Source organism: Microdochium trichocladiopsis (genome assembly GCF_020744255.1).
Source record: "Microdochium trichocladiopsis strain MPI-CAGE-CH-0230 chromosome Unknown B0I36scaffold_2, whole genome shotgun sequence".
NCBI lineage: Eukaryota > Fungi > Ascomycota > Sordariomycetes > Xylariales > Microdochiaceae > Microdochium > Microdochium trichocladiopsis.
In genome coordinates, this window is record NW_025763545.1 from 1,501,464 (window position 1) to 1,514,785 (window position 13,322).

The 13,322-nt window shown below is 56.1% G+C and overlaps 4 protein-coding genes across 4 annotated transcripts; 1 reads left to right on the forward strand and 3 right to left on the reverse strand.

Moving 5' to 3' along the window:
* Positions 1-366: 366 nt before the first annotated feature.
* Positions 367-3,761, reverse strand: B0I36DRAFT_314233 (uncharacterized protein). Its single transcript, XM_046152735.1, has 2 exons — positions 696-3,761; positions 367-583 (listed from the first exon to the last, which is right to left on the reverse strand). Exons 1-2 carry the CDS (start codon positions 3,555-3,557, stop codon positions 542-544), a joined length of 2,904 nt encoding a protein of 967 aa, XP_046016639.1. The 5' UTR covers positions 3,558-3,761; the 3' UTR covers positions 367-541.
* Positions 3,762-3,912: 151 nt separating this feature from the next.
* On the reverse strand, positions 3,913-5,561 carry B0I36DRAFT_283214 (uncharacterized protein). Its single transcript, XM_046151540.1, has 2 exons — positions 5,133-5,561; positions 3,913-5,064 (listed from the first exon to the last, which is right to left on the reverse strand). The coding sequence occupies exons 1-2, from the start codon at positions 5,186-5,188 to the stop codon at positions 4,071-4,073; spliced, it is 1,050 nt and encodes a 349-aa protein (XP_046016640.1). The 5' UTR covers positions 5,189-5,561; the 3' UTR covers positions 3,913-4,070.
* A 610-nt stretch (positions 5,562-6,171) lies between these two features.
* On the forward strand, positions 6,172-8,054 carry B0I36DRAFT_359201 (dynein light intermediate chain-domain-containing protein; the record flags this gene model as incomplete). The annotated part of the gene is made up of 6 exons (XM_046158097.1): positions 6,172-6,331; positions 6,401-6,556; positions 6,620-7,005; positions 7,061-7,154; positions 7,215-7,822; positions 7,893-8,054. 6 exons carry the CDS (start codon positions 6,172-6,174, stop codon positions 8,052-8,054), a joined length of 1,566 nt encoding a protein of 521 aa, XP_046016641.1.
* Positions 8,055-8,609: 555 nt separating this feature from the next.
* B0I36DRAFT_67283 (uncharacterized protein) lies at positions 8,610-13,195 on the reverse strand. The gene is made up of 6 exons (XM_046163192.1): positions 12,919-13,195; positions 11,315-12,834; positions 10,792-11,259; positions 9,994-10,704; positions 9,490-9,897; positions 8,610-9,369 (listed from the first exon to the last, which is right to left on the reverse strand). Exons 1-6 carry the CDS (start codon positions 13,034-13,036, stop codon positions 8,719-8,721), a joined length of 3,876 nt encoding a protein of 1,291 aa, XP_046016642.1. The 5' UTR covers positions 13,037-13,195; the 3' UTR covers positions 8,610-8,718.
* Positions 13,196-13,322: the final 127 nt, after the last annotated feature.

Here is a 13,322-nt window from a genome sequence, read left to right on the forward strand (position 1 = left end):
GTGGGGTCACTTGTGGTCTGAGTTGGAACTCGAAACGGTAACTGCAAAGCATTCAATTTCGCGGCATGAAAGGATTGGCAGCGGGATGTCCGACGGAAAGGAGGGAGAAATTTCCATTAGAAGAAACCGAGGATCCAAGTGTAGTTTGGCATTGTAAGCAACAGCTAGGATAGGGGCCCGTCAGGAGATAACTGGGAGAACAAATAATGACGGCGTTTTGTCTAATACGGCGCCAACCCAGTGATTTGGTTGACCACCAGGTCTGAACCGCGCATACTGGGAAAGAAAGGGGGAGCCGAAAGGGGTGTTCAAGAACCTCCATAGTTAGGTCCTCAAAGCGATCGTATCCTCGTGATATCTGTGTGGCGCCACCGAGCCATCCTATAAATTTTCCGCTCTATTCGTATATGCATCACGTACTATCCTCTCTATGCTAAAGACAATTCGTCCAGAGTCTTCATTTCGACCCTCCTTCGTTGCCCTAAACTGCGTCATAGAGCCTTTGTCCTTCTTGAACTTCTTTCATCCATGAGTCATGTGCTTAGCTCGTCTGCCACCGAAGGTCGATTTGCTTCTTCCTCACCTGCAGCCATGAGCGTGGTTAGCGTATCAACCATCGTGCCATCCATTCACGGGTGTCATTGGATTGTGACCACCCCAAATGGCCAGTTGACAGAGGAAGGAAAATGACTTACAATCGGTCCCAGAAAAGCGACACCACCCATAAGCGCAAGCACAGTGGCGACTACGGTCGCCTTGTTGAAACCGCGGCCGAGAATGTCAAACGCCTGGCTCGGCGCGACGCGCGTGCCGAATATGTCAATGCCGTACGCGAACACGAGACTCGTGCTCTCGAGCGTGGCAGGCGCGGTGATGATGTCGCGCACACCGAGGACGCTGCGCCGGTGTGTGATCATCATGCGCGGGTCCAGCTCGATGGCGGCCTGGTACCGGCTCAGGCCTTCCTCGACCTCAGCCGGGGTCGGGTCTCGGCCCACGGGGCGGCGAGGCTCCAGGAGCTGACGGGGCAGGCCAGCGATGGAGTGCAGTTCAGGGGCATAAGCGAGGACCTGTCTTGTTGTGATGCCCTGGCGTGTCTGAGTGACGGCAAGAGCGGTGAGAGGGCTGGACAGGACGAAGGTCTTGGACACAGCAGAGGGCAGCGGCGCGCCGCTGGGCAGATCGATAGGATCGAGCGCGGAATAGTCTGGCGCATCTCCCAGAACACCACGGTCATTCGAGACCTCAGACTCGTAAAGGTCTGTGATGACCAACTGGTAGCCCTTGAGCACCTGGGTCGAGTCCCGCAGGGTGTACTCGCCGTAGAAGGTGCAGGTGAACCAGTTCTCGGCCAGAGCACAATTGATGTCCTTGCTGCCATCAACGCCTTCAAAGGCAGACGAAGTAAGAATCTGTCCAGAGACCGAGTCGAGAAGATAGATAGTGAGCGAGGCAGTGGAAGCTTCAACGGCTGTTACCACGATCGTGTTTGGGTTCAGGTACTTGTACTTGACGCTGCGGTCACCCAAGACCCGTCCAATAGAGGCCACGGGATCGTGCTGGCTTCTCGTTGCCACAGTTGCAATGGTAAAACCCTTTGGAGGAGAGAAAGTCCACACAGGCGCAGCTGTAGATTTCTCAGTGCCTGCGACGAACTGGCTGCCTTGAAGTTCGCCAGTAGCAGTGCGGGTCACGATAATCTGTTTCGGAGCCCAGTGGTTGGGCACCTCACTGAGCTCACCACCAATCCCGATGGGAAGAAGCCAAGAACCAGCCTCGCTGTCGACGGGAATTGCGCCCTCAATTGCAGGCATCAACCCAGCGGGCATGACCTCGACAGTCTGGCCAGTCTCCGATCGGACAATGATGAACTCACCATGAGCGCCACGGATGGTAACGAAGCCTAGACGGTCATCCGCGAAGATGGCCTTGACATCCCAGGGCTTCACAGCCGGGGTCTCGTGTGCGTTCTTGCCCCATACAATCCTGCCAGCATTGCCCGCGTCCAGACCGTAGATCTTGCCTCGCTTTGTGGCAAGAACAACAAGCTTGTGGAAGCCGAAGCTGTCCTTGGTGAGTTGGCCCGTGGGAGCTGGGCCATCGGTGCCAAGGACACTGCTCACAAAGCGCGAAGGAATGGACTGAAGCCAGGCAGGTAGATACTGGAGCTCGTGGATGTGGCGGTTCACTCTGTGCACGTAAGCCGCCCAGGGACTGCTGTGTGCTTCAGCCTCCAGGGTCCGAGCGAACTCTTCGGACTCAGGAATCTCAGCCCAAGTTGCAGCGACAGCACCACTCAGGCCCTCCGGACGAGTCCAGCCGAACTCGCCGTTGTAGATAAGCGTCCAATCGTCCGAGTCGGTGACCACAGCAGACCTGACGGAATACTTGTCGTTACCTTTTAGGACCACTTCTGACACGCCGTGAAGGGCTGCTGCTCCGGTGGCTTGCTTGGGAATTGGCCACCGACCAATGACACCGTGGGACCCAGATGCGGTAATGACGACCTCGTCTGCAGTGACTCGAGTGAAGTAGACATTGGCCCCATGGGAGCTGGTAGAAAATGCTCCCGGCCCATTGAGGAGAGGCAGCTCGTAGGCCTGTGTGACGGCATTGGTCTTCAGGTCGACGTGGTAGACCTCGCCCTTATTGCCCGTCTCAGTGCGGGTATGCACCAGGAAATGCGCAGACGACTGCACCGTGTGTGGAGCATGGATCTCGACATTGACTGCGCCGGCAGTGAGAGGAAACTCCACCTTTGCCTTGGTGCCCAGGACATTGACTTTGAGCTTGTTCAGGTTGTTATCTGTCCAGGCGACTACAGGTGCCGCGGAGTTTGCGCCAACAAACATGATGTCGTTCTCGCCCTGGATCTCGCCCTTGGTGCTGATGACGATCTCGTCTAGCTTCTTGCCTGTCGCGGTGTCCAAGACGAGCACATGGAGGCTATAGGAAAGCAAAGAACCGTGGAGCGTGATCACAAACACCTTCTCCACGTTGGTGCTGACCTGCAGGGGCACGTCGTTGGTGACCTGGCGGTACTCCCAAACCACACGACCCTCGGTTCCGTGTATCCTGCGTGCAACTGTTGTGCCCGCCTCGTCGAAGAGCACAAGCACGTCCTTGTTGCTGGCGCCAGTCATCTCCATGATCTCGAGGTCCTTGACCGTCCCCTCAAAATGTAGCGACCAGAGGTTGCGACCTGTAGTGGCGTCCCATGCCTGTACAGCGTCGTCGAGGGCGCTGACAACCCATGGCTCATCCTCCCCGGCGCGCAAATGGCCTCTGGAAGCCGTCGAGTTGCCTTCGAGTAGTTGCCGCCAGACGATGGCGCCGCTCGAGGGATTCACGGCACCGACAATACCCAGATCGCTAAGCGTATATAGAAGGCTGGCTTTGTCTTGTCGGCGAGGTCGGTGGAAGAAGGTCGTCTCGCGCTGGGGGACGCCGAGTAGCTCGTGGTGGTAGTCGATATGCCCAACCTCATCCTCGAAGACGGCACGGACAGTGCTGGGAAGGGCTAGAAATAGCGGCAGGATGAGAGAAGTGAGCTGCATCGTTGCGAAGGTTGCGTGGTGCAGGCGACCAGCGCGCCGGATGGCCAGAAAGAAGACTTTGGAACGGCCAAACCATGCACTTGCGCCGCGATCGTGGGAGGGCGCGAAGTGTGGAAGAATATGAGCAGAGGTCGGATGCTCGTCGTTGGGTCTTTGGGGCTGTTGTTGTGAAGAGGACCCCTCGAAGGTCAGGATACCTGCCAATAAACGTCACTCTGCCGTGAGCTTCCACGCTTGGCGCACTATCTGCTGTCAAGGTGGCCATTGGGAAGCTCCAGTGAGCTGGGGCGTGGGGTAGCGGCCCTTCCGGGCGACCCCTGCGATGCCAGCGCCTACATACCAGCATGTAGCGAATCCAGAATTTGAGAGAGATAATGATACCAACGGACTTTTACATCTTGCCTGCCGGGCCCTGTCCATCCCTGTTCGTACAAAATTGGCATTTGACTGGGCATGGCCCAGAACCGGTTTAGCAGCCGAGCATCAAACGCTTTGCGCGGTGATACCAATTGGCTATCTACGAGGCGATCTACTCCTGCTATCCCGTCGGCTCTTCTGGCGCCGGTCTCGCTCTCTATCATCATCTCCTTCCCGTCTCCTGTCCCGGCTATCTCGTCGACTCGAACGCTTCTCGTCGCCATGTCGTTCTGGCCGAACTTTCCGCCGGTCTTCATGCCTATCGCGCTCGCGCTCCTCGTCTCGAGGTCTGTGACTTCTTCTGTCCCTGTCGTGGACATCGTCGTCCCGCCTCCGGCGATCATGATCTCTCGTTTCGTCCCTCTTCTCGGGTGTCCTTGCCCGGTCCTGTCGCGAATCACGATCGAGTACTGGTGTCTTATCTCTGTGTGATCTCCTGTGGCGGTCCTCTCTTGAATCTCTGTCGCCACTCCGATCCCTTCGTGACCGGTGGCTGCGTTGGCGATGTTCACGATGGCGGTGTTTTGCGTCGGACCCCTTGTCCTTGCGACTCCGTGCCTTCTGAAGCGCCAGTTCCACCTCGGCCTTCTTCTCTTCGATGAGGAACGCCTTCATCGGATCCTCCTCGTCATGCTCGTCAATAAGCTTCTGCAGCTCCTCTTCCTCCTTGATCATTGGCCGACGCGTGACCTGCTCCGCTTCGCTCTGTTCGTCCTCCATCTCAATGTCCTCGCCTTTGGCCATCTTTTCTCTGCGTATCATATCCTCCCAGCCGATCTTGCATTCTTCCGGATCTTCATCGTCTCGAGCCTTGTAGCGCGCGTGGTCGACCCGGATGAGCCGCCCGCCAATCTCGGCGCCACCGATATTATCCACCGCAAGGTCGCACGAGCGCTGGTCTTCGTACTTGAGCCAGCCGAAGCCCTTGCTTTTGCCAGACTCCTTGTCGCGCGCCAGCTTGAGAAAGACAGGCTCCCCGTACTGGGAGAAGATGGTGATGATGTCGCCTTCCGTGAGTTCATAGGGGAGGCCGCCAAAGTTGACAAAGGCCGTGTCGCGGTAGTCGGTGTGCCATGATGCCTCGGGGGATCTATTGCATAACAGCAATCAGAACGTTGCATCGTAAAGAGGTTCGGATCAATAAGGGTTATGACTTACATGCCCAGCTCTATCTCGCGCTGGTTGAGCTTCTGGATCGCCCGAATCTGGTTCATGACTGCGGCGGCATGGGATAAGCGCTCTGCACGCTGTAATCTGTGACCGTCGCGAAGGGGAGTACAGAAGCGTTGGAATGGAACCCGCAAGTTGAAGAGCTGTCTCAAACCGTGTAGGCTGCGGGCCTCAAGCTCGAAGTTTTGGGGAGGGTTGTTCTGTCTGGGGCTGGCCAAATGCGGTTGGGGTACCTGAAGCGACCTTTGCACTGACCCCTGCGAAACTATAGGTACCTTGAGACCTAGGCCAGAGTAAGTCACGGAAGAACCAGCAGCACCCACCTCGTTGCGATCGAGTTGCTACACCCAAATGCGGGACTCTCTGTAGCTATTTCCAGGATGCTGCTTGGGAAAGGAAGCAGTCAGACAATACCACTTTCTAGCTCCGGTTGTGAAAAGATTCTGCTTTTCCTTTGTTACAAGGAGCCATTGCGCATGGCACGTCATTTGTCTTTGGCGCGTCTGTTGGACTAATTATAGTGGGGCCAAGGAGGGAGCAGCTGCAGCGCTCTGAACCCCTGGTACCTGCAGGTACCTGGCCTAATAATGCCCATTCAATTGTTGTCGTCTGCAAGCACCAGCGACACTTCAACGCCAAGGCATCCTCACTCTCCAGCTCCTGAGCCGACAGCTACACGCACTCGAACTTGCCCCAGGAGCAGTACGGCTGTGCCACCGGAGCCCAGTGTCTGTCGTGACCAGACTCGACGAAGCGCCCGCGGCCGTAACTCCAAGCCAGCCGTGTCCTTCACAAGGCTCAAGTCAGAGCACCAACAAGCGGCGCATCAAGGACCATCCAGCATCCTCAACGCGCTCGACCTACCACATCCGACCGGGCCTAGTCTAGCACAAGAGAGTTGCGACTTGGGCGCCAGGTCTTACCGGGCAGCAGAGGACGCAACACATTGTCCTCTCCCACAACTCTACTCCGCCCTTCACCGCCAGCGCTGCCCATTCTCCATGCAGCCTCGAGGCTGGGCCTGAAAATGACGACAAACGCGAACAGATTCTCGACATATACCACTACCTCTGTGGGTACAGGTCCGGACAGCAGAGATGGCGAGCAAAAGAAGGACATGTGGAGTTCCATGCTGGACTCGGTCGCCAGCGGCAAGAGATTACCCGAGAAGAACCTCCTTGTCCTCGGTATGCAGATGCGACTCCTTTCCGTCCAGATCATCGAGCTCGGAAATTGAAATACTGATGTGATATCAGGCGGCTCCGTCAGCTCACAACGCGACTTCTTGGAATCTCTCTCGGCCAACCAATCCCGGGCTAGCTTAGAGAACCAAGACCATAAAGTGCCGCCTGTTGCCAATAGCTTCGCCCTGGGATATACATATTACCATGTCTTGGATGCGGATCAGGAAGGTAAGCACGGCCTCTAGCAGCTTGAATTTTCAGGGCGCTAGAAGACTGATTTTCATCGGACAGACGTTCTCGCGCGCATTTCGCTATATCTGCTGAGCAGGCCGTCTGCTTCTTTCACGTCGCTTCTCCAACCACTCCTCACTCCGCAAACGATACCAAACACCTTGATAGTAATTTTGCTCGACTGGTCACAGCCATGGCTATGGATGCGCCAGTTACGAGAATGGCTTCTCCTACTCAAGACGGTCATCATGTCGCTGAGCCCAGAATGCAAGGAGGCAATGGAAGAGAATATGAATAGTTGGAGAGAGAGGGGCCGCACGGGAGGCTCGATCAACCTTGACGGCACAAGCGCTGGCGTCGCAGCTGAAGGCAATGTTACCATTCCACTCGGGCCAGGCGAGTGGGACGAAGCCATGGGCTTGCCACTGTGTGTTGTTTGTCAGAATGTGGGTAATTCCATGGTCATGCATACTCTTGGCCGTGCGACTAACTTGCCCGCAGACTGCCAATATTGACAACCTGGAGAAGACGCAAGGTTGGAAGGAAGAAAAGTTCGACCTTGTCCTTCAGTATCTTCGTACCGTTCTGCTCAGACGTAAGTTCATTCCCTTTGGCCTTCCTGTCATGCACCTTGCTGACGTATTGGTTGTATTAGATGGTGCTTCGCTTGTATATACCTCGCCATCCATGTCGTCTCCGCTGCAAAGTCTGGTCCACGCAAGTCTGGGTATCCGGTCGTTGTTGAAACGAGAAGCCCTCAACGCGAACGTAATAGACAGGGACAAGATCCTCGTGCTCCCGAACTGGGATTCGTGGGGCAAGATCCGCGTGTTGCGGGATGGGTTTGACGTCGAAAGTGTCAGCAATGGCTGGGCTGTGGACCTCGACCAAACATTTCCCACCGCCAAGAGCAACAGCCTGCCAACTCTAGAGAACGACGCGATGGACGCGACAGCCAATGAAGCTTCCGTGGTAGATGCGTACGAGGCAGAAGTTCAAGACTCAAGTCTCGATGCGCTGCAGCTGGCACAGAACGCTCAAGACAATTCGAAGCTGGAAGTTCCTTCGGTCGACACTCAAGCATTCTTGGCCCAGCAGATGGACAGGCTTGAGCAGCAGAAGAAAGCCGACGACAAGGCTGGCAAGGACAACTCTTTTGCACAGGGCGTTTCCGATGACATGATCAGCGATCACATTGGTCCTGTTCAGTTCAATATGGGTGGCATACAGGTAGACGCAGACGACATGGTGCAGCGCCTGAAGGTAAGAAGAACAAACCATGAGATGGTCACGTTTGCAAATTATCGAGGATGAGAGCTAACCAATCCAACAGGATCGACAAGCTTATGGGCAGTCGCCCGAACCCCTGGGCGTGGGAGACGAGGAAGATGCTGCAGATGCCCAAGCACCAGTAGACACGGACACTTTGGCCAAGTTCTTCGGCAACCTCATGAACCGCAAGCCGGCTGCCGGAGGCAATGCGGCGAAGCCATGAACGCGTGGCAAGCTGCAGGCCATCTCTCAGACCTTGATACCCATGTTGCTTTATAAGCACTTCTGGGTCGCCTGGTGCTCCTGGCATGCTGGGCTATGAAAGTTCCACACACAGAGAAGCCGGCAGACTCTGCACGATCCACGAAGGTGCAGCTGACCCCTGATCACGAACTTTGCAGCTCGTGTGGCGCAAGGCAGGCGTAGTTCCAAGCCAGCCCCTCTAGGTATGAAGCGCGCGTCGCGATGTCGACCTAGGCGTAACCGGAGACTTTCCATCCGAAAGTGCTTAGCCCTGGCCGAGGAGGAAGCATCATGAGCAAGAGGAGACCGTAGATACTGGGAGGCAGCAAGCCTTGCTTCACAAAACTTCATTTTCCTCTGTACATCCTGTCGCACTTTGTTCGTGTAGATTAGATACCCCCTTTCTCGCCCTCCTCGTGATAGCATATGGTCAAGCTAGACGTGAGATCAATTCCTCTTGACTACTCAACTTTCTTGATCTTGCATGCCAATGCCTGCCTTTACCAAGTTGTATGGCTGCTCAGAAGGCGGCATCAGGGCAGAAGAGCTCTTCAAAGACACAGAGCTCCTGACGCCCTCACGTTTGCTACTTTCCCCCAATCTACTTCGCGGGCTGCCAAAGAGGATGACAAGGTCACCACCAACTATGATGTCGCTGCCACCGCGTCCGCCGCCGGCGACGACGACGACGACGACGGTGCTTCCTCAAACATAGGCCCAAGAAACGGATACTCTAGCGCATGATTCGCCAGCGCCCACAGACCAACAAACCGTCCTGCTCCTGGGGGGACATCAACGACCTTGACCTTGGGGGCATCAACGGCTGGGGCCTTGACAGATACCGTCGCAGCCGCCGCTCGATCCGTAGCACGTTCTGGTTGCCCCGGATTGTCCCGCCCAGGACTCCTTGTCGTTACCATGGTCGTCGCCGCCACCACCACCGAGTTCGGCGTGCTACTGTTTCTGTTACCTGCGGTCCCTCCGGGGCCCCGGTCTAGAGGCACGCCATACCGCTCGCCCATTCTGAACACCAAGGGGCTGCTTGCGAAGGGCGAGTACCGCCCAGCGCCGCCCGGCGCAGCTGGTCTCGAGGCATCTGCGCCGCCGCCGGTACTGGCGGTCGTGTCGGGTCGTGCCAGCGCCGCGGCGACTCGTCGCGATGTCTCTGCTGTCTCTGGAGCGAAGGGGTAGAATACGTGCAGGGGCACCTTTTCGTGCCATCGCGTGATGGCCGTGCTTGGTGCGGACCACCATTCCTCACGGAAATCAAGCTTGCGGTCCTTGTTCGTTGTGAACTGTGGTCATCGGTCTGTTAGTCTTTGGCTTCCAGAAGCGGTTTTTGCCGAGTAGTTAACTTAGACGAGAGGACCATGGTGCTGTATCCCTCGTGGAATCAAAGCAAAAAAGCCACTTACTGTAATGAAAGCAATCTGACTGGTGTCGCCATGCCCGATAATGCCAAGTCGCATAGAAGTCAACTCCTCGCCCCCATCAACATCAAGATCGATCCTCTGCGGGCGGTGTACAGATTGCGGATGGCCCAGGACCCGCGGTGGGCCGTGTCGAAAGTAGAGCCTGATGCTGTTCGGCACCTTGTCGTGCTTCCAGAAGGTCACCTCTACCGACGTCAGCGGGTTGTGGTTATTTTCTGGCAATCCCTCGCCAAAGATGAAGACCTTCTCTTGCAGGATGTCGGTCATGACCGGAGACTGGATTAAGTCGGCTGTGTCTTGTACCAGCAGCAGGCGAGGCACGTTGGGATTCGGGGTCATCAACACCCACACGTGGTCCCATTTGTGGTTACAGCCCCAGAGAACCCCAGTCTTTGCACATGTTAGCAGTATTCCTGCGAAATTTCTTCAAGGGTCACAAGTGAAGGTTGGCGGTGAAAAAGAGTCGGAAGTTGAAGGGCCACTTACCATGCTTTCGTACATGTTCTCTCGGAATGAAAGACAGTCCCTTTCCACCACATACCGGCGAGCGATCTTCTTCTCGGTCCCTGACGCAAGTCTGAATAACAGCCCAACTACCGGACCCAGCGGCAGTCGTTTGTCAATGCTGTTCCAGTCGTGCCAGATTTGCATGGCCACAAGGCGATCGTCTGCGTCGAGTTCTATCGTATCGTATTCCTCCTTCCACTGCCCAATGATGACAGGGAGATTTGAGTCGTGATATTCTATCCATAACCCGGTGATCATGTCAGCGTGAAGGTCATCACCCTTGCCACCGATGGAGACTCGGATCCGCTTCACATTCGCTAAATCAGCTGCCGCGAACACGAAGCCGCCGTGATGCCTTAACATCATTTCTACCGGAGCCAGTGTTTTGCGATTGATGGGTATCATGTGGTCGATGCTTGTGCTCTGTGTGGCTTCCTGCACGCAAATACCAGGTAAAGGATCCTTAGGGGCGGTCCCAACGGAGAAATTGCGAAAGTAGCCACGAAGGTCGTATTGAAGCCAAGTCAAGCTCGTCCTTCCAGGAAGGACGGCAGACATTTTGATCTTTGCAAAGAAGGCTGTGAGCAGTGATCCTGGCTTGGGCTCGAAGACTTTGACCGACAGCGTGTCGTTGGGCTCGCTCTTCGACTGCAGCGCAAAGTCAATCGACCTGTTGTGGTTTGTGTAGACCTGCAGTATCGCGACTTATCAGTTGCGTTCCGTACATGACGATCAGGAGGACAGACTCCTGATACAGGTTGTTTGTAGATAACTTACTGAGATCCTGCGAACGTTCTCATGGTCCATCGAGTAAGAGACGACCACTCGATCAATAACCTCTCCACCAGGCCCATCGATGCTGAAGACCTGCTCGAGCACCAGGTCCGAGACGTCCCCTGCGACCGGCAAGCCATTTCTTGCACCAAACTCCTTAACCGTGCCGTCCACATAGACGAACTTCATTCCCGCAAACACAGCGGGATATTGGGTCATGCGTGCCACGACTTGTGTCAATCTCGGGAGCTGGCTGCCGTCGTGACCGCCAAAGTCCATGTTCAGGCACAGGTTATGTAATTGTGACTTCTGCGCACTCTTGAAGCGCCACGATACTGGCACCCTTGGCGCGGTCGGTATCCAAATCTCGGATGGGGGTGCAAATTCTCTTGTGAGGGGAAATGCGGTACCGTTGTGAACAGCGCCAGCATGTGTTTCCTCCACGACTGATAGTGACACAACCTTGAAGGCCTGGTCATGTAAGTTAGTTGTCCCCTGAGTGGTACTTGGTACACATTCAACTTACATCCAGTCCTACGACAAGCCCAGAGATCCGGGCATTGTAAGGAATCGGCAAATCGCTAATCCCTATATCTGCGGCTGGCGGCGGTATCTGGCCAATACTCTTTACGACAGTAGACCCGTGTCCTCTAAAGTGAAGCCGCACGCCGATCAGACCTGTACAGCAGAGAGCAATCTCAACCCGCCAAATCTCCCAGCTCGAGTCCAGCTCGATATATTGGAATCGTGTCGTGTTCACAAAGCCTGCTCTCTCGCTGTGAGCCGAACCCCCGTCAGAAGCAACGCCATCCAGACATAATCCGCTGATATAAGTCTTGCCACAATAGTCCGCAAATGAAGCTTTCAACCTGACTTGCCCTTGGAACGACGGGAGCCAAGTAATCTTGTGCATCTCCATCAGCCGACAGTTTGCCGCGAGCTCGAATTGTGCCAGAGAATGCGCTGGCCCTGGAGCGAGCGCTGCATCCGCGCACACCCAGCTTCCATGTTTCTCGTCTGGCAACAGCGGTGGTGTCATTTCCGCATAAGGGACCTGGCTGGTGCAGTCCTTGTTCCTGAGCCTGACCCTGATCACGCTTGCAATATCGTGCAGGGAGAACCATATCCGCTGCCGGTTCTTGAAGCCAGGGAACAGCTCGAACTCGCTCAGTGTTGCCCTCGCTTTGACATAGAGATCTCGCCAGTCCATCTGTGCCTTTGTCGTCTGCCGCGATGCCCCTGCAAATACGAATCCCATCTCAAACTCTGGATCGAACCGACTGCGCCAGAACGCTTGAGGTAGTCGCTGCGGCGAAGAGATATGCGCCGCCGCTCGCGATGCAAGCCGCAACTTACACATGTCCACACTTGGCAAGTACGTGAAAACAATCACAACCACCTCGTACGGCAGCCGCGTGAACGGATCGTCATCAGCACCGTCGACCTCGGCAGCAGCACCGCCAGTCTCCCCGGCGACGGCAACACGATCCCGCAAGTGGACCTCGGGTCTGTTGAACGGCACCGCGATAGCCTGCACCGCTTCCCACAGGCAGTGCTCGTCCGTCTGGAGCGCCTCGTGCGGGTTGCCGATGAGGTACGGGTACTGCGAGGCCCGGACCTGGTAATAGTACCCTTGCCTGCGAGTGATCTGCCTCAGCCCCGCGGCGCCCCCGTAGTCGTGCCCTGGCATGAGCTGATCGTAAGCGTGGATGGGCGTGTTGTAGAATATCGCAAACAGGTGCCGCGCGAGCGCCTCCTGCGGCACGTCTTCGCGGTTGCATGACGAGACCTTGTCCCACAGGAAGTGCCAGCAGCTGTCGTGGATCGGGAAGCACCAGTAGCTCCGGGAGCTGTTGTACAGCGAGTGGTGAGGTGCGAATCCGGCTTGCGCTGGTATGCCACTGACGTCGCCGTCATCATGGCTGGTATGGCTGGGTGTTATTCGCCAGTGGTCCGAAGGGTCCGCGGACGCGCAGACCTGCTTTCGATTGCTGAGATAGCCGACGCCGGTGATGATGACGTCCCATTGGGGGCCCAGGGTGCGCACTGGAGGTCATGTCAGTTGCCGGGAAGACACGACACAAGCGGTTCACCAGGAACCGGCCCTCCGTCATTTGCATTTCAACTCACCTACACGCACGTCGCTTAGCCAGCTCAGCTCGTGGTCTGCAGTCTCGTCTGGATTGCCTTGACTGGGGCTGATGATGACGCCACAGAGGGAACACCAGGTTGATCTCCGGGATGCCATGGTGGCGCGCAGCGGGTGCCGGCTGAGGTGCCACTACTACCACGTTGCGCTCAGAGGGTGGTGGATTAGCATGCTTGGCGAGGATTGCGTCCAGTATATGGAGCTGTGGAGGCAGACTTTGAACTTTTCTGGTCGAGGGAGAGAGCAAGTCTTCTCTGTATGAATTCAAAGGCGATGATTGTGATGTGCCTCCTCGAGTTGGGGCCTCTTGTAAGGAGCAGTGGTTGTCGATAGCCCCACTTGTACGGGTTGGTTGACCTGTATCACGAGCTGACCGGGCTTCGTG